This window comes from Mytilus trossulus, chromosome 1 (assembly GCF_036588685.1).
Source record: "Mytilus trossulus isolate FHL-02 chromosome 1, PNRI_Mtr1.1.1.hap1, whole genome shotgun sequence".
Taxonomy (NCBI): Eukaryota; Metazoa; Mollusca; class Bivalvia; order Mytilida; family Mytilidae; genus Mytilus; species Mytilus trossulus.
This window is the reverse complement of record NC_086373.1, coordinates 6,795,546-6,815,410: the sequence shown is the minus strand read 5'-3', so window position 1 is coordinate 6,815,410 and position 19,865 is coordinate 6,795,546. Positions and strand designations below refer to the sequence as shown.

Sequence of the window (19,865 nt, the reverse complement as noted above, 5' to 3'; positions counted from 1 at the left end):
CCCAACCACCCACCAAAAGAAATACCAGTGAAACAAATGTATCCCTTCCCCAATTAACTTACCTGGCTTCCTGATATCTCCCAGTTACCAGTAATAATCCTCTCAATGAAATAAATGTGTCCCTTCCCCAATTTCTCATGTATCCAGCACCAAAGTGAGAAAAACCTAAAAAAGAAAAAGTCTTCCATAGAGAATACAAAGCTTTTATGTTTGACAAGATACTACAAAATAAGCACAAGTTACTTATAGATTATCTACAGTTTAGTATACAAGAAAATTACTGGGCTACAATCTCATTAAAGGGGGATAGATCCTTCTAAAGCCTGAAGATCATTGATAACCTTTTTACTCATAACTTCTTAGAGATTTTCCTAGGCTAGGTCAATGATGTTGGCTTATGACATCAAAGTGATCTCACTCTACATTACCATAAGAAAAAAACCATTCTTAGTGGAGAAGCACAATATGGAAAATTACCACACAAAATAATAAAATAAAAATTTGAAAAAAGTAATTAAATGTTTTTATCTATGGGTGTGTATTAATTCATTTCTATTGTACTTTTGTGTATTGCTGAATAAATTTTTTAACACTGATGAAATAAACATGTTCACTTACAATTGCAGTACCTTTGTAAATATTAATATTCATAAAAAAAAGTTATATAAAAATGTATTCTTAGATTCTGTATTTTTTTAATTTTTTTTTGTGTGAGTCTCTGGTAATTTTTTACCGGTACAGGTGCAAATAGAGGTAAACAAAGGTAAACATTTTTTTTTCATGTTTTTTTAAAGAATTCATCAATGTAAAAGTATCCATGACTTCAGAATTGAACCAATTTAGTTAAGATTTTTTTAAGAACTAGTTCATTGTGATTATCCAAAAATAAAAGTTTCTGCTCAGACCTACTACCTTTTTTATGCAAATATTTTCCTGTATTTTCCTCCGACTTTCACTGCGCTGACTTTTACATCTATGTACAAATATATTTATACGACAAGTTCAATGTTATAGCTTTCATCAATAAATAATATTGACAAACTTAAAGTTCCAATCTATCGATGTCAGTCAATATTGATTCACATTTGAAAGGAGAAATGATAAACATTGCAAATCCTGTTTCATGTCATCCATTTAGAACAAGGTCTGGGATTCCCTGTGGTTTTCGCTTTAAAAGTCATCTGTTCACAGTTTTGATTGTTTCTATTTCCATCTATTATATCTTCTGTTCTCGTCCAAATCCTTTTAATTGGCCACCACTGTTAAATCATTATCATTAAAATACTTCTGAACGTGTTGGCCATTTCTCCAAATAATATCCGCCATTTTGTCATTTTATTCAACAAAAATTTTCACTATTGGTTTAATCGCTTAAACCTGATTTAAAGTCAAGAGATACTTGAAAAATCTGTTTTCACCAATCAGAAACCATACAAATCTCATGAATAATGACTCTGCTCATTCAATGGTAACTGTGTAAACAAACGTGTTATGGAGAACAACTATAGTCGCTTGTAGCAGTAGCGGACTGCTTTATCGGAACGACAATAGTCGCGCATAGCAATCTAAGGGTTAAATTACTGTAAATTCAGAAATTAATGCGGGGTTTTTATCATTGCGAAAAATGGACCGTGAAATTGGGTAATAATCTAATTTGGCATTAAAATAAGAAAGATTATATTATAGGGAACATGTGTACTAAGTTTCAAGTTGATTGGACTTCAATTTTATCAAAAACTACCTTGACCAAAAACTTTAACCTGAAATTCCCACTTTCATTTTCTATGTTCATTGGACCGTGAAATTGGGTAATAATCTAATTTGGCATTAAAATAAGAAAGATTATATTATAGGGAACATGTGTACTCAGTTTCAAGTTGATTGGACTTAAGCTTCATCAAAAACTACCTTGACTAAAAACTTTAACCTGAAATTCCCACTTTCATTTTCTATGTTCAGTGGACCGTGAAATTGGGGTCATAAGTCTAACTTGGTTTTAAAATTAGAAAGATCATATCATAAGCAACAAGTGTACTAAGTTTTAAGTTGATTGGACTTCAGCTTCGTCAAAAACTACCTTGACCAAAAACTTTAACCTGAACGGACGAACAGACGCACAGTCGGACGAACGAACGGAGCCACAGACCAGAAAACATAATGCCCCTCTACTATCGTAGGTGGTGAACGGACGAACAGACGCACAGTCGGACGAACGAACGGAGCCACAGACCAGAAAACATAATGCCCCTCTACTATCGTAGGTGGGGCATAAAAAAGTCATGATAATCAATAAATCAAAAAGTACAAAAAAATACCTGCTGCTAACGATAATGTGGCCTCTTTGTCATCTTCATCTACAGGTGGTTTAGGTGATGATAAATTAGGGGACAAGGGAGGTAACTTAGATGTCTTTACATAGCCACAAAATTGGACAGCTCCCATCGCCAATATCTTAAGAAAAGTGGATCCATCTTTAATAAAACTAAAATAAAACAAGTAATAATCATCAATACAGAAAAGTATTTTTGTCAACATGTTAACTACAAATACACTTATTTGCCATTTATACCACTACCTTCTCAGCCATGCAGTGTAAAAATCATAGCAGAAGTTAATGTACCAGTAAATACAAAATATCTCTTAACCAAAGAAAAGTATATATTGCTAGAAAAGCATAAATTATGAAAATGTTATGCTATCAGGTATAATTGTTTAAAAAACTTATATTTGAGGGACTTTTATTATAAAACAAGAATGTGTCCAAAGTACACGGATGACCCACTTGCACTATCCTTTTCCATGTTCCATGGACCGTGAAATTGGGTAATAATCTCATTTGGCATTAAAATAAGAAAGATTATACTATTGGGAATATGTGCACTAAGTTTCAAGTTGATTGGATTTCACTTTTATCAAAAACTTACTTGACCAAAAACTTTAACCTGAAATTCCCACTTTCATTTTTTATGTTCAGTGGACCGTGAAATTGGGGTCAAAAGTCTAATTTGGCTTTAAATTAGAGAGATCATATCATAAGCAACAAGTTTATTAAGTTTTAAGTTGATTGGACTTCAGCTTCATCAAAAACTACCTTGACCAAAAACTTTAACCTGAAATGGCCACTTTCATTTTCTATGTTCAGTGGACCATGAAATTGGGGTCAAAAGTCTAATTTGGCTTAAAAATTAGAAAGATCATATCATAAGCAACAAGTGTATTAAGTTTGAAGTTGATTGGACTTCAGCTTCATCAAAAACTACCTTGACCAAAAACTTTATCCTGAAATGGCCACTTTCATTTTCTATGTTCAGTGGACCATGAAATTGGGGTCAAAAGTCTAATTTGGCTTAAAAATTAGAAAGATCATATCATAAGCAACAAGTGTATTAAGTTTGAAGTTGATTGGACTTCAGCTTCATCAAAAACTACCTTGACCAAAAACTTTATCCTGAAATGGCCACTTTCATTTTCTATGTTCAGTGGACCGTGAAATTGGGGTCAAAAGTCTAATTTTGCTCAAAAATTAGAAAGATCATATCATAAGCAACAAGTGTATTAAGTTTCAAGTTGATTGGACTTCAGCTTCATCAAAAACTACCTTGACCAAAAACTTTAACCTGAAATGGGACGGACGGACGGACACACAGATGGACGGACGAACGAACGGAGCCACAGACCAGAAAACATAATGCCCATCTACTATCGTAGGTGCGGCATAAAAAACCTTCATTTTAAAATAAGATCATTATATTTGTCAAATTGGAATCAAATGATCTTATGATCTATATAAAAGCAAAGACACTTACTCTGACATTTGTTCTACCACCCTGCCACGAAGTACAATGAAAGACCCCATTATAATAGTGTCAAAGTAACATGGAACCAGAGACCTTGGCACATTGGACAGATGTTTAAATACCTCATCAAACCACTGTCCTAGCTGAAAGTAAAAAAAACAAAATTCAAGTCGTTTTCTAATAAAAACTATAAAGTAGTCATCTTTACTTAATTAATAAATTTTCTCATTCAAATTTATTTCTTTTTCACTTAATGATAGAAAATCCAGTTAAGATTTGCATTTTAACAAATGACCTTTTGGTTAATATTGCATAAGAAAAAAATCCATCTAGATGTGCTCAGTAAAAATTTAATGATATTATACGGGAAATGGCAGTGTGGTAAGTACATATTTTTATTACATTGTTCTTGAATAAATTCTGATTTTTTCTTCTATTATTGACTTTTGTATTGCTATAAAAACAAGAATGTGTCCATTATACACGGATGCCGCACTCATACTTTCACTTTCTATGTTCAATGGAACGTGAGATTGGAAACAAAACTCTAATTTGGCATTTAAAGTAAAAAGATCATATCATAGGGAACATGTGTACTTTAAGTTGATTGGACTTCAAATTCATCAAATACTACCTTGACCAAAAACTTAAAAGATAAATGGGGCATAAAATAGAATAATAAACAATGAACACATGTCTCAGATAGTCTTACTTAGTATAAAAGCAGAATATCCCAACTTTACCTACCTATCCTCATATGTTGTAAGAGTAAAATCAGAATGAAAATCTTGGATAATAAGTTGTTACAATGTATCAAATGTCCTCAATTAATTATCAGAATTTTATTGATCTGTCGTTTATAAACAGACAGTTGCAGTTTGAAAACTAACAGGTATAAGTCATTTTCCATTAATCATTAGACATAAAAGAAAGTTTCTACTACTATACCCCCTTAACTACTCAATTCACTCTTAATAGTAAAAATAAAAATCTTTGTAAACCCTTGAATTTTAAGGTTTGAATCACTGAACCATTTCCTGTGGAGGAATATTGTAATCAACAAGATGTTGGGGTAGAATCCATATCTATATTAATATAAGTTTTTATGATAAAGATAAAACTTAACCTACAACTTTTGTTCCTTCTTTGACTTTAAGTCTGTTAGCTATATACTGAGGAAGCCAGTTCCCCTCTCTAAGATTTCCACAAACAGCATGCCCTAGATCATTCCTTTCTCTCATTTCATTCAAAACAGCTACAATACCTGGGAATAAATAGATTTTAAAGTAGAATATTATAAAAATCACTCATATTGACATAAAATGCTTCAAATCAATGAAAATTGGAAAATGTGTCTATGAGTTGTTTTTTTTTACTAAATAAAGATTTCTAAAAATATTGTCAATTAATGCAATTACCTCTGCTTTCTCATGTTCTTTATCAAAGTGATACAAGTGTAAACATAAAATAACATACCTCTAATACCACAGTAAACAAAAGGACCATGACCTGGTACATCATAGGCACCAAAACCATTCCCATCAGACTGTTCTTCAGCATCACACCGATAAAGCACATGATTAAGATCTGTCAAGGAAAGTTTCCCAACAATGGCCTGGAAATTAGTGGTGTCCCATGATTCATCGTATGTTTTATGACCACTGTAAGATCTCATCAGATAGCCAAACTGACCACAGAATTGACGGATCTTTAATATGGCTTTAGAAGCAGCATTAGATAGACCACACCTACAAAATATATATTGCTTGTTAATTCTACATTCGCTAGAGGTATAGGGGAGGGTTGAGATCTCACAAAACATGTTTAAACCTGCTTTATTTTTGCGCCTGTCTAAAGTCAGGAGCCTCTGGCCTTTGTTTATCTTGTATGCTTGTTTATCTTAATTCATTTATATGTTTTGAAGTTTAGTATGAAGTACATTTACATTGAACTAGTATACATTTTTATTTATGGTCTGGGTGTGGGACATTGAAGACCTACTGGTGGCCTTCGACCGTTATATGCTGTTTGGTCGGATTGTTGTCTTTTTGTTATATTCCCCATTTTCATTCTCAATTTTATGAAATGAATTAATGTTAAAGTTGATTGAATGATTATTCATAACTATTGGCAGACTAAAACTTATAAAACTTTTCTATTTGATAATAATAAGTATCAGCTCTTTATTTCTGATAATTATATTTCATTGTATCTAGAAATTGTAAAAATGTCTTCATCCAAAATATAATTGAGGATACCTACTGAATAATTACAACACTTCCAGGTGTAAATTGTTTAAATGATATTTGTGTAGTTTCTCCACTTTCTGACAAGGTAATGTCCACCATTTTTGTTTCTTTAGGATCAAAGTTCTGTCTCATTTCAAGGTAATAATTAGGTAAACCATTAATATATTCAGAATCTTTGACATATGTGAATTCTTTAGCTTCGAGAACTCTTCCTTCAAACAACACTTCCTTTACTCGCCCTGTAACAAACAAATGAAGCACTATTATTACATTTATTAATAATTGAGAAAATCTAGCAACATTGATGCAGACCCCAGATAAAAATCAATTAATGATATAATACAAATGTGATGACAACCCTTACAACTAATTTAACATTGACGTATCATGTGATGATATGGATGAAGGTCTGGTAAAAATTGATCCCAACTGAATAATGGTTTAAATTTTCAAAAATAAAATCTTCTAACATCGACATTTTAGTTTTTGTAAGCCATTCAGTCAGTGAGTTTTCACAATATATACATATTATGGAATATATTCCATCATATTAACTGATTTTCGTCATGTGCATGTGAGTAAAAATGAGGAAGTGATTGGATGGGTGTGTATTCATTACATTTCTATGTCTTGTCCTGTACACATTGATTTGTCTTGTGTTAAACATGTTTGTAAACTAAAAAAAACTTTGTTAATTGTGAATATGTATATATCTATGTTTAGGAAACCCACACATAGCCTCTTTAAATAAATAAAGAATTAAATGAACTGATTTAAGTGCCTGTGTTTGCAAAGGGCAGACACAACTACAATAGTTTCTTTCCTATCTATTCTTATATGACCTATTATTGAAGAACCAGCTTTTCAGGTGTAATACCACAAAATCATGGTTAGTCACATCCGGTTGCATACAAAAGTAGGTCTAAAAAAATATTCCCTTGAATTTGACCGTTGTAGGTAATTAATCCTACATTTTATTCTTTGGTATTTCAAAACACCATTATTTTTTATTTGTGATTTCTATAGAAAATTTTGTAATCTTGACGTTACATGGTGACTAAACCTTGTACACAGATAGAATAAGGGGAGAAATTTGATTGGTTAACTTCCAATGATCGTTATTTTCTTATATGCAATGAAATGTTATGTGAAACTTTTTCTATAGAACTGGACAGGATAAAACTTTACTCATGCCAAGTATATCTTTATTTGAAACAAAGATAAATTCTGCACAATTTTTTGAAAAGTGCAAATTTAACAAAGACTAATAGAGGAAAATCAATGGTGGTATTACACCTAATATGGGAAGCTGTACATGCACCTATGTCCTTGTGAGTAATCTGATGTGTTAAAATTTCTTGCTATTTAAGTGAAATAATACAAAAAAATAAATATTCTGAGTGGATTGAGTCTCCAAACCACATTTTATGAGAAAAGTGTCTTGAAATAGGACCGTACCATGTATATTCAGTTGACAGATAAAGCCATACTAAGTGCATATATAATTTTTTTTTTGGAGGGGGGTGGGCTTTTCTCCTTATTTCTTATATTTTGCTATGATATAACATTTTCCTAGGTAATACTTATATAAATATATAGTTATAAGTAGATGAAATTATTATTAATGTTGTAACGACAAGTTATTCACTAAAAGAGAAGCCTTTTATGTCGCTCTTTGGAACGCAGCGTAAATTAAATTTTTACATAAGGACTTATTGAAACCTCCTTGGAGACAGTAAACTTTTATATGGATTGTTCATTCTGCTAAAATGCTTCAATTACTCATTTCTTATAACATTTCTACCATAAATGAGTGAAAGTTACCCCAATATTTTTATTTATTGGCCTGAAAAGTGGAAATTTTGAGGAAATGTGAGGTGTAAATTGACCCCAAGAGACCTTATAAAGAAGACAAAGATGTTTATTAGTGGTATTTTATCTTCCTAAAACCATCTTGTGTATCATTTTTAACTGTTTGTAGGCAGATAAGATAGACATTTAATAATTTATTGGTCCACAATCTATTCTAACTTGATGCGGCTTGGTTTGGATTTGTCGAAGAAATTTTGCTCGAATCGCTGTAGATGTCGTCTTTCATTATACTAGTTTTTTCTCAAACTATTGAACTGATTATGACAAAACTTGACAGAAATGCTTGAAATAACCAGTATTACAAAGGGAAAAAGTCACATTCAGTTTATTGAACAAAAAGGTCTTCTTTAGGTGTAATACCACCAAATCATGGTTAGTCACATCCGGTTGCATACGAAAGTAGGTCTAAAAAAATATTCCCTTGAATTTGACCGTTGTAGGTAATTAATCCTACATTTTATTGCAGTAAAACTATTTCTGTGTCATAAACATATGTCTTTGGTATTTCAAAACACCATTATTCTTTATTTGTGATTTCTGTAGAAAATTTTGTAATCTTGAGGTTACATGGTGACTAAACCTTGTACACAGATAGAATAAGGGGAGAAATTTGATTGGTTAACTTCCAATGATGGTTATTTTCTTATATGCAATGAAATGTTATGTGAAACTTTTTCTATAGAACTGGACAGGATAAAACTTTACTCATGCCAAGTATATCTTTATTTGAAACAAAGATAAATTCTGCACAATTTTTTGAAAAGTGCAAATTTAACAAAGACTAATAGGGGAAAATCAATGGTGGTATTACACCTTCACACATGAATTTTCCTCAAGGCTTTATTGTATGGCATTGGACTTTTTTCAATAATTTGTCTTAAAAAAAAGAGAAATCCAATATATTATTCCTTAACAAAAACTAAATAAGTACCCTGAACTACTATAGGCTTTATATAGCCTGTTCCGTGTGGATCTTGTGGATGTTGGAAGGCTGTTCTAGCAACTAGTACTACAGAATCATGGTTATTGGGATTATGTCTAGTAACTGCTACAACATCATCTCGTAAATTGTCAACATACACCTGAAAAATATTACAATTAGTCAATAACTCCATTATCATTTAAAACTTATTCAAAGAAAATATAATTTATTATCATTATTTTTATTCTTACAAATGTTTATAATCAATTCTAGCTTTGAAGTTTTGACAGTGGTGGTATCTGAAATGTTGGTCATTTATACAAGGTTGTAAGGCCACGGTTTTTTAATTTGTTGGTTTACGGATTTTCCTCATGAAAAAGTCGGGTCGGTTGGTCGAAAAAAAAAAGAAAAAAAAAAATCTTTCAAGACAGAAAAAAAATGCAAAATAAATATTTTCTAACAAAATGTTTTTATGCTATTTTGTCATCATTTCAAATTTTAGTTCGATGAAATATTCTTGCTCAGCTGTCATAAATATCGCATGACATTGTCTAATGATTTGCCGTAAAAAAGGGTGGTGTTCACAGACAAAGACGAAATTAAATAGTCTTTTCACAAACAAGAAAAACAAATTCACGTAGCTCTTAATCAATTCCAGAAAACTTCGTGAGTAATGATCTTCAAAAACGAAAAATGATAAAGAAAAAAAGTAAAAAACGTCGTACGAAAATAAGTTTCAACACAAGTGTCAAAAACGTAATAGACTCGTCCACGGAAAAACGAGAATATCGGGTTAATCTAGTGTCATGCATTCCCGTTTTTAATCCAAATGGGCGATATTTTTTTTTTATTATCCATGAAACAAGAAAATTCTAAATGAATTGTTGATATTCAGAACTTTTACTTCGAAGGTGCTTTCCACCTGTCCACATTTGGACAAGTCTATTTCTATGAGATTATGCATCTTACAGACTGATGACAAATAAGGGAAACAAACTTATTGTGTAATGGGTTTTAAACACAGATTTCGTTTCGCAAAATTATTTGCGTAAACGACATTTCAAGGTCAGTTATAATTGATTTGTCTATTTTTAGAAACGTAAACTGGAAGTTTTATTTTTTCACAACAGAAAGTGTCATCACTTCTGTAAGTGATTCATGCATTTCATTTCATAAAAAAAGAAGAATTTAATTATTTTTCGGGGATAATGTATTTGTTTGGGTCGGCGGGAATAAAAAAGCATGAAAAGTCAATTTTATTTTTATTCTAGGAATCGGCAAAATCGGGTTGGCGGATCCGTAAACCAACAAATTTTAAAAATCCTGGCCTAAGTTGGTTAATGTTAGAATCTGTATCATATTTTTATACTTCATCTTGCAGAAGTCTTTTTTTTTATCCCCCCATTTCTATTTATGTTTCATGTACTATCATCAATCAAAATGAATATGAAACATACATGTATATTTTCACAAACACTTTTTTTATAGAGATAAATGGTAAAAAGTGACATTTTACTTTTGATCATTGTTTGAATAGAATTTTATCATATTATCAACTTTTTCCTCTGGTTTATATAATTTTTCGACAGGTAACCTACTTTGTGGTAGGACATCCTCATATAAGTAAAAGCAACATACAGACATAAAATAAAACTAGAGGCTCTAAAGAGCCTGTGTCGCTCACCTTGGTCTATGTGCATATTAAACAATAGATACAGACAAATTCATGACAAAATTGTGTTTTGGTGATTGTGATGTGTTTTTAGATCTTTATTTACTGAACATTCTGTTGCTACAATTTTCCTATCTATTATGAACTTGGCCAAATAATTACAGTGGAAAGTATTTTCTAAAAATTTACCAAAATTTACAAAAATTAATAAAGATTGTTAAAAATTGACTATAAAGGGCAATAACTCGTAAAGGGATCAACTGACTATTATGTTCATGCTGATTTATTTGTAGATCTTACTTTGCTGAACATTATTGCTGCCTACAGGTTATCTCTATCTATAATAATATTCAAGATAATAACCAAAATCTGCAAGATTTCCTTTAAATTACTAATTTGGGGGCAGCAACCCAATAACCAGTTGTCAGATTTGTCTGAAAATTTCAGGGCAGATAGATCTTGACCTAATAGACAATTTAATCCCCTCTCAGAATTGCTCTAAATGCTTTGGTTTCAGAGTTATAAGCCAAAATCTACATTTTACCCCTTTGTTCTATTTTTAGCCATGACGGCCATCTTGGCTGGTTGGCCAAGTCATTCCACACAATTTTTAAACAAGATACCTAAATGATGATTTTGGCCAAGTTTAGATAAATTTCTAGCAGTTTCAGAGGAGAAGATTTTTGTAAAAGAATACTAAAATTTTTGAAAAATGGTTAAAAAAGACTATAAAGGGCAATAACTCCTTAAGGGATCAACTGACAATTTTAAGCATGTTGACTTATTTGTAGATCCTACGTTGCTGAACATTATTTTTTTTTACAGTTGATCTCTATCTATAATAATATTCAAGATAATAACCACAATCTGCAAGATTTCCTAACAATTACTAATTCGGGGGCAGCAACCCAATAACGGGTTGTCCGAATTGTCTGAAACTTTCAGGGCAGATAGATCTTGACCTTAAAGTCAATTTAACCCCTTGTCAGAATTGCTCTAAATGCTTTGGTTTCAGAGTTATAAGCCAAAATCTACATTTTAACCCTATGTTCTATTTTAAGCCAAGGCGGCCATCTTGGTTGGTTGGCCGGGTCACGCCAAACAATTTTTAAACTAGATACTCCAATAATGATTGTGGCCAAGTTTGGTTAATTTTAGCCCAGTAGTTTCAGAGGAGAAGATTTTTGTAGAAATTTACAGACCACGGACGCAGGACGACGACGGACGCCAAGTGATGAGAAAAAAAGGTTGACTTTTCTTCTTTAAGTTGCATTTACTTGACTGAGGAGAAGGGAACCTGTCAAGAAAATATAAACTCCAGGGTCAAAAGTTGTAATATGAAAATAGTCCATTAAGGATTAAAGGTATTTTAAATATTATAGCGAATCCTGTCATAGTTTTCCACAGATTCACCTGCAAGTTACCTGTTGATTTAAACTTTTGGCAGTTCTATTGTCCCATCTAACAATTACAACAAGTATTGTTCTCTGTTTAGTTTATTCAATGGGAATTTTAAATTTCTTGCAAGAGAAATCTATCATTCACTGATTAATTTACCTGAACAAAAAATTGAACTATCAAGGATGGAAATACTGCATGTGATGTATTTATTCAATCAATAACACATTTTCAATTTGTTTGATATAAACACTGATTTAAAAATTAAAAGTTGATTTCTGATAAAATTTCAACATTTTACCTATTAAAATTTGCTATTTTTTAATAGTCTGTTCACAATTGAAAACTTGAAATGATAATGTTTAAATAATTAAGGTCTTCATAACTAAAGAACCACGAAAAACATGCAGATTCTTTGAAACATAAATGCATGCAGTAGTTAAAAAAAATAAAAAAAAACCTTTTATAATTAAATCAGTGCTTATATTGAACAGATTGAAAATATATTATTGATATTGAATAAATACTGTATCACATGCAGGTTATGTGAGTTTATACATGTATTTCAATTAACAAAGAAGATATTTTTTTGGTCAGGCAGATTAATCAATGAGTGATAGATTTCTCCTAGAAGAAATTTAAATGTCCAAGTGAATAAACTACACAGAGAACAATACCTGTTGTATTGATTCAATTGCACAGGTAAACTTGCAAAAGTTTAAATACCTTGGTCAAGAGCAGACGACTCTGTGGAAAACTTTCATTTGGTTCGCTAAAACAAGAATATATGTCAATAGGACCACATAACATACCTTATTACATTTCCAGGCTCAGAGAATCATAAAACCAAGGTACAAACCCTTATTTTAAAATAAATAAATTACATATTCATTTCAAATAATTTTTGCAGTCAATATTTGCTACCTCTGAATACTTCTCATAACCAAGTTTGAAGTGAAGTTCATTAAGTATTTTCTTTCCTGCTGTAATACCAAAGTTCTTATTCATAAATGGTCTAGCAGGAGACTCATCAGTTGTCCAGGCCATATACTTCCTTTCTTCGGTCACTACATTGATCTACAGATAACAATTTCATTTTATTTTGTGATTTTCAAGTGAAGCATCATAAAAGAACACAATCTGAAACACTTTATTTTTCATGACATTTTCAGAAAAAGAATATGTAATTCTTCAACCTTAAAAGGTTATCAGGATCAATATACATAAAATACATTTATTCATTTATCATTTAACATTTTGTTTGTTATGCTCTCAGAAATTACACATCAAAATAAAGCAAAGGACTTTCTCCATTCAAAATTCATATAGTGAAAATAAAAATGGACTTTTAATCTTCTCAAACCATTGCTAGGGGTCATCTTAACTTGCACCGATGAGATTTTTTGCTCCATGTTGAAGGTCTCATTATGACTTTGAGATAAAGAACAGCAATAAAAGCACTGTTCCTTTGCTCTTTACTGAGCATAAACTGAATTTGTGCTATGGATGGTAACCTGTTATCCTTCCTTTTTTTATTAAAGGTTAAAGATATCAGTTGATCACACTTTAATATTAAAGACATCGTGTATGTCTAATATTTTGTAATGAAACAATACCATGTGGTTATTAATGTAAAAAAAGATTAACTAACAAGTAGGAAGGATTAATAAAAATTAATGTTCACTACTATTCTTATGACATATTATTGATATTGATCACTTGTAAATACAGGAACATAACAAATGAATCCTAAAAATTGTACTTCCTATTGGAAACACTTACAAATCATTTAACACAATATAATAAGACTTCATAACCAGGAACACATAGTACACTTACATGTTTAGGAACAAGCTGATCATATCCTCTGTTACTTCCTACAGCACAACATGCCATACAAACTAAAGCAGCACTAGGGAAACTGTCATATGGAGATCTCAACTACAATAAAGTTTACAAAATTGATTATGTATGTTCTTAGTAATCTCATTTTTCGTTTTCAAAATTTGTGTTCAATGAATCAAAATACCAAATAATAGAGTGTGCACTTATTTAAGTGTATCATATACTCTCAGATTATTTAAGTGTATCATATACTCTCAGATTATTTAAGTGTATCTTATACTTTCAGATTATTTAAGTGTATCATATACTCTCAGATTATTTAAGGAGGCTCGCGGGTATAAAATTTTCAGAAAAAAAGAAACATTTATTTTTCATTACAAATTTGATTAATTACCTTAAGTAGTTGTTACTTTATCATATGGTACAAAAATTATTCCAATGAATCAATTCGTGTTGGCCCCACGTGATTTTTAAAATGTAGATATAATTGAAAAAGCTCCAAATTATCTCCCTTTGGTTCAAAAATGCCATTTTTTGGCATTAAAATTGAAATATCTTTTTTAACTCATCAGTGACCTATATTTTTTATTGTTGTTTTCGAATAAGCTGTACATAGACTAAATAATTGTAAAATTTCAGCGATTTCTGTAATTTAGTTATTTTTTTATTTCGATATTACCTCTTTTTATCCTATCAGTTCAACAGAAAATAAGTACTTTTACAAAAATGTATGCTTATTTCGAAGGCAGATTGTGAGCGTAAATGGACGGTGACCCCATTTTTTTATTTCATTTTTCTATTAGTTTAAAGATAAAGTTCATTTGTAGAAAAATATAGCGAAATCTTATATTAAATAAAAAAAATGATTTAGACCCGCGAGCCCCCTTAAGTGTATTATATACTCTCACATTATGGTGGAATGTAGCATAATTTGCCTCAGTTAAAGGATAAAAAAAATTGAGAATACAATTTAAAATATAATTACCTCAATAGGACTCTTATTATCATGAGTTTGATCAAACAATAAAGCATGTGCTGTTGTTGGTAATAAAGGTCGTAATCTAGGTTGGTTAAATGAACCCACTGAATGACCTCCATATCTATGTATTAATCTGCCTTGTTCATTGGCATTTCCAGCATTCAGTGACTCTGGAAAATAAAAAATAAAAATAAAAGTACATAATTGCAAAAATGTGGACATTACTGTTTACTGTATAGTAATGCAACTTTATTTCTATCTTCACTTTGTACTGAGATCTGAAAATAACTCAATTTTACCTGTACCTGTATTTCACTTACCTTATTTTTAAGCAAATTGATCATGTTATTATCCCACAATTAAGATCTTCTAGTTTTGTTTCATATGTTTCATGATAATAGTCTTTTTAAAAGAATGATATTTACTTTAACATTTCAAGATATTATTTTCAATTATAATCTGTGAAAGTATTTCCAATTATAATACATTTATTTGGGGTTTTATTTACTAATTTAACTTATATTCAGATACATTATTATTATTCCAAAGTATTTGCAAAGATTGTTTTTTTTTTATAAACTATTCTATATTTTACTTCCAAGACGGAATTTCACAACAATGGAAAATATATCATAGTGAAATAAAGGGATGGGACCAATATTGAAGAGTTACTCTCAAAAGTTTGAACAAAACACAAAATTAAATGAGGTGAATAAATACAAATATAACACTCAAAACTCCATAAATAGTTTCCATAGGTTTTAACTGGAATTAATTGCTCAATCTTCAGATGTTTTTTAGGTGTTGTGTTGTGAGGACTGTTGTTGGCCTTTTGTTGTTTTTTAGGTGTTGCGTTGTGAGGACTGTTGTTGGCCTATTAGTGTTTTTTATGTGTTGTGTTGTGAGGACTGTTGTTGGCCTTTTGTTGTTTTTTATGTGTTGTGATGTGAGGACTGTTGTTGTCCTTTTGTTGTTTTTAGGTGTTGTGATGTGAGGACTGTTGTTGGCCTTTTATTGTTTTTAGGTGTTGTGGGGACTGTTGTTTGGCTTTTGTTGTTTTTTCCTTTGACCATGGTATAGTTTGTTTTTTCTGACTATGGTGTAGTTTGTTTTTTTGTCCCATTGGTATCTTTTCAAACTATTCATTTATCAGAAACATTTATCCTGTCCTTACCTCTAATTAGTGAATTGATGCCAAGTTTGTTCATAAATATATTATCTAGATCTTCATGTCCAGTAAAAAGCTCTGCTACAACATACAAATCAGGTCTCACCTTCCTAGCAGCATCAATCATATACTACAAAATGTACAATAAGTGCAAGTGTATATTGAAACTTACCTAACATCTAGTTGGTTAAGCCTGTCTTATAAAAACATAATACATTTATTATTATTTTTTTTAAATTATAAAATTAAAGACTGAATAAACTATTCTAGAAATAAAGAACCTTAGTAAGTGCACTCACAAACCCCATGTCCCCACATTGTCACTGGAAAAATAAAATAACTGTAAGTAAAAAAATTGAATCATAATTTCCTGTTGATATGCACATCTACATGTACGTAGTATATCCTTATTATCTACAAAGTTTCATGAAATTCTGTTGTGTGATTTCAGAGGAGTTGCGGTGAAAAACTGTTGCAGTAGTATATTGAAACAAATCAGTTCAAAGAGGCGTAACTCATAGACAAAAATTTGAATTCTTATTTCCTGTTGATACGCACATCTACATAGTATGTCCTTATTATTTTAAAAGGTTTCATGAAATTCTGTTGTGTGGTTTGAGAGGAGTTGTGATGACAAGAAACTGGACAGACGGACGGGTAAAAAAATGATACCCTCCGCAACTTTGTTGTGTGGGTTATTATTAACAGTGAAACATCAAACATGTAGACAACTACTACAATCTGAGTTAAAAATAAAGATTACGGCTACAAACTCCTAATGATATAAACATAACTTATGATGACCATCACTGTCACATCAATGTTACTGAATTAATTTGTCAAAAAATGTGTAAGTCTTCTAAGGAAGATCAGAGTCATCTACAACTATCAAATTTTCAGTTGAAACTGGTTGAAAGCCCTGGACAAAGATCAAAAGTAACATACCCAGGTAGGTACAATCTCTTGGCAAAATCAGGTTAAAATCATTGAAATTAATAAAATTAATTCTATAAATGTATATAATTTCACTATCTCCACTTACTGCCGCCACATGTAATGGAGTACTATGACAGTTGTCTAATCTAACACCATGAAATATTCTAGCTGTAGTTTCAGCATAGTTCTTCATCAGATCCCATAAGAAGGGACAGTCTTCTGGTTTTTCTCCAAACCTTAATTTAACACTATCTCCCCATGCTATCAGCTCTCTTCTTAGATATACATCTCTTCCTGTTAATATAAACCAATTCAACAATTATAAAACAGGAAATGATAATTTATTTGCAAACCATTATTTAATAAAAAAAAACATATATATTCTATCCATCAAATTTATATTCTAATCTTTGCCAATATTGTAAAATTTGTAGATTTGGGGTTCTATGTGTTTTAGTTATATTTTGCATTTACGAAAACTCTAAAATTCTAAAATCTAAACTGGTTGTATATTGATTGTTCCCTAATACTATACTGTTTTCATAACACTTCAACTTTTGTAACACACATAATGTGATATTTTCATATATTTTTAAACCTTAAATTTGAAAGAGGATACTTTTAAGTTCTAAACAGAAGAACACACATAGAAGGGTATTAATACAGCTCTCAGTTCTTCCTTGAGTTTTTAATTTGTCTAAAATGCCAAGAAACTAACCTGGCTCTGCAAAGTTTTTAAGGGGATCATCCCCCATCACCCAACCATTTACTGCCATTATATGAGCAGCTCCATCGCCATACATTGTACCCTCTTCAAAATCCAATGTTCCTTGGTGTGATGTTGGTTGTACAAAATAACTGTCAATGAAACATTGAAAATACATAACTGCATTTCTGCTGATCTTGTATTGTTTATTCTTTTCACACCTTATAGTTTCTGTCTATTGATAATAAATTACTGTTATAATTAACAAAAAGTTTTACTTGTTCAAATATCAGTATTGTGAATTTGTCAAGACTAGGATTGAAGGTATTGGTACACACAGACATTCTGAACGTTCTTAATCTGTTAAGACTTTGTTCCTTTTACTAGTTCAAGAAATAAGATCATTAACCATTTAGTTTTATTTACAACCATGACAGCCATATTTGTTGGATGGATTGTGGGGACAAAACAAACAAACTTTATACAAGAATCATTCAGGCCAAGTTTGGTTCATGTCACTATATCAGTATATGATTTATTAGCAAAAATTAAGAAACTATGACATACTTAAACATCAATGGCTCCTTAGCTGTAACTTTGCCTAGTTTAGGACCATCACCAGTAACATATCTGTATCTAGCGTTCGCTATAAAGTTCTCTAATGCTTTTCCAATATGGTTTATGACCATGTTTTCTTTTTCTGTAGCCAACTCATCCAGTCTGTGTCTTAGCACTTTGGAACACACATCAATTCTTTCTTGACGACTTTGCACACCAGGTCTACAGGAAGCAAATATAAAAAGAAATAAAAACATGTTACAACTCACCACATTATAAAAAAGTTTACTACACAACACATCCAACTGATAAGGATCATTTCCTTTAACCAAAGTTTACTACACAACACATCCAACTGATAAGGATCATTTCCTTTAACCAAAGTTTACTACACAACACATCCAACTGATAAGGATCATTTCCTTTAACCAAAGTTTACTACACAACACATCCAACTGATAAGGATCATTTCCTTTAACCAAAGTTTACTACACAACACATCCAACTGATAAGGATCATTTCCTTTAACCAATGTTTACTACACAACACATCCAACTGATAAGGATCATTTCCTTTAACCAAAGTTTACTACACAACACATCCAACTGATAAGGATCATTTCCTTTAACCAATGTTTACTACACAACACATCCAACTGATAAGGATCATTTCCTTTAACCAATGTTTACTACACAACACATCCAACTGATAAGGATCATTTCCTTTAACCAATGTTTACTACACAACACATCCAACTGATAAGGATCATTTCCTTTAACCAAAGTTTACTACACAACACATCCAACTGATAAGGATCATTTCCTTTAACCAAAGTTTACTTTATTGGAAGACCTTTCTGTTTTTCACAGATTTATAACTGGAAAGTTTAGAAAAAAACAACAAATTACTGTAAATTCATAATTATTGCAAGGTTCTTATTAATTTTAATAAGGAGACTTTTTGAGTATTGACGTCATACAATGACCTATAGTTGTTAACTTCTGTGTAATTTGGTCTCTTGTGAAGAGTCCTATTAGCAATCATACACATCTTCTTTTTTATAATGCAAAATAATGATTCTGGTATCAATCATAATATGATCTTTAATGTTTTGTCAGCAGGGCTCACGCTACCAGGCGATTTGGGCAAAGAAGTCGCTTTCCCGACTGTCACTTCGCTTTCCTCGACCTCCAAAAGCGGAGACAAGTAGCCCTGTTGTTTACGATACTCGCTTTCAGTTGCTTACGTCATCGGAGATTTTCAATTTTTACCAAGTTGATGAAACATCAACTTTTTATTGATAATTAAAGAAATTTAGACATAAACGATTAAATATCTTATGAAATGAGGTTGAAGCATAGTTTTTGCAGCTTGTAGCAAGTTATTTGATAGAAAAACAACTTTTTATCACTTCGTGCACTTCCGAGAGTTCCGGTGCTTGTTAGTCGAAAACGTACATCAACCTAACTTTCTGCTGTAAAATAAGTTTGTTGCTTCATTTTAACTTGATAAAAGTTGCCTCCAGTAAATGTTTAATCCATTTATTGCATTAAAAACGTCATGATCCTTTCCAAATAACTTGTCAAACATCGTTTATTTTTGTAAATTTTCTTGCAATCATCTGCCATTGTCCGATTTCTAAACTACAGATCGGAAACAGACCAACTATGACCGAAATCTGTATTTTTACAAAAATTACTACGGACGAACAAATGAACAGCTGACAGAAGAATATTGATTTCAAAAGGAAAAATTACGCATTC

At 31.2% G+C, this 19,865-nt stretch overlaps 1 protein-coding gene across 3 annotated transcripts in view; it reads right to left on the bottom strand.

Moving 5' to 3' along the window:
* Nucleotides 1-19,865, bottom strand: part of LOC134713455 (glycogen debranching enzyme-like) — a 38,796-nt gene that overhangs the window by 6,756 nt on the left and 12,175 nt on the right. For all 3 annotated transcript variants that reach the window (XM_063574945.1, XM_063574944.1, XM_063574946.1), the window contains exons 7-20: nucleotides 18,112-18,324; nucleotides 17,557-17,696; nucleotides 16,945-17,132; nucleotides 15,909-16,032; nucleotides 14,741-14,904; nucleotides 13,750-13,851; nucleotides 12,835-12,987; nucleotides 8,850-9,000; nucleotides 6,060-6,285; nucleotides 5,274-5,545; nucleotides 4,928-5,061; nucleotides 3,807-3,940; nucleotides 2,316-2,482; nucleotides 63-165 (exon numbers count right to left, since the gene is read on the bottom strand). In XM_063574945.1, the coding sequence (XP_063431015.1) occupies nucleotides 63-165; nucleotides 2,316-2,482; nucleotides 3,807-3,940; nucleotides 4,928-5,061; nucleotides 5,274-5,545; nucleotides 6,060-6,285; nucleotides 8,850-9,000; nucleotides 12,835-12,987; nucleotides 13,750-13,851; nucleotides 14,741-14,904; nucleotides 15,909-16,032; nucleotides 16,945-17,132; nucleotides 17,557-17,696; nucleotides 18,112-18,324 (2,271 nt within the window). The remainder of the gene's footprint in view (nucleotides 1-62; nucleotides 166-2,315; nucleotides 2,483-3,806; nucleotides 3,941-4,927; nucleotides 5,062-5,273; nucleotides 5,546-6,059; nucleotides 6,286-8,849; nucleotides 9,001-12,834; nucleotides 12,988-13,749; nucleotides 13,852-14,740; nucleotides 14,905-15,908; nucleotides 16,033-16,944; nucleotides 17,133-17,556; nucleotides 17,697-18,111; nucleotides 18,325-19,865) is intronic.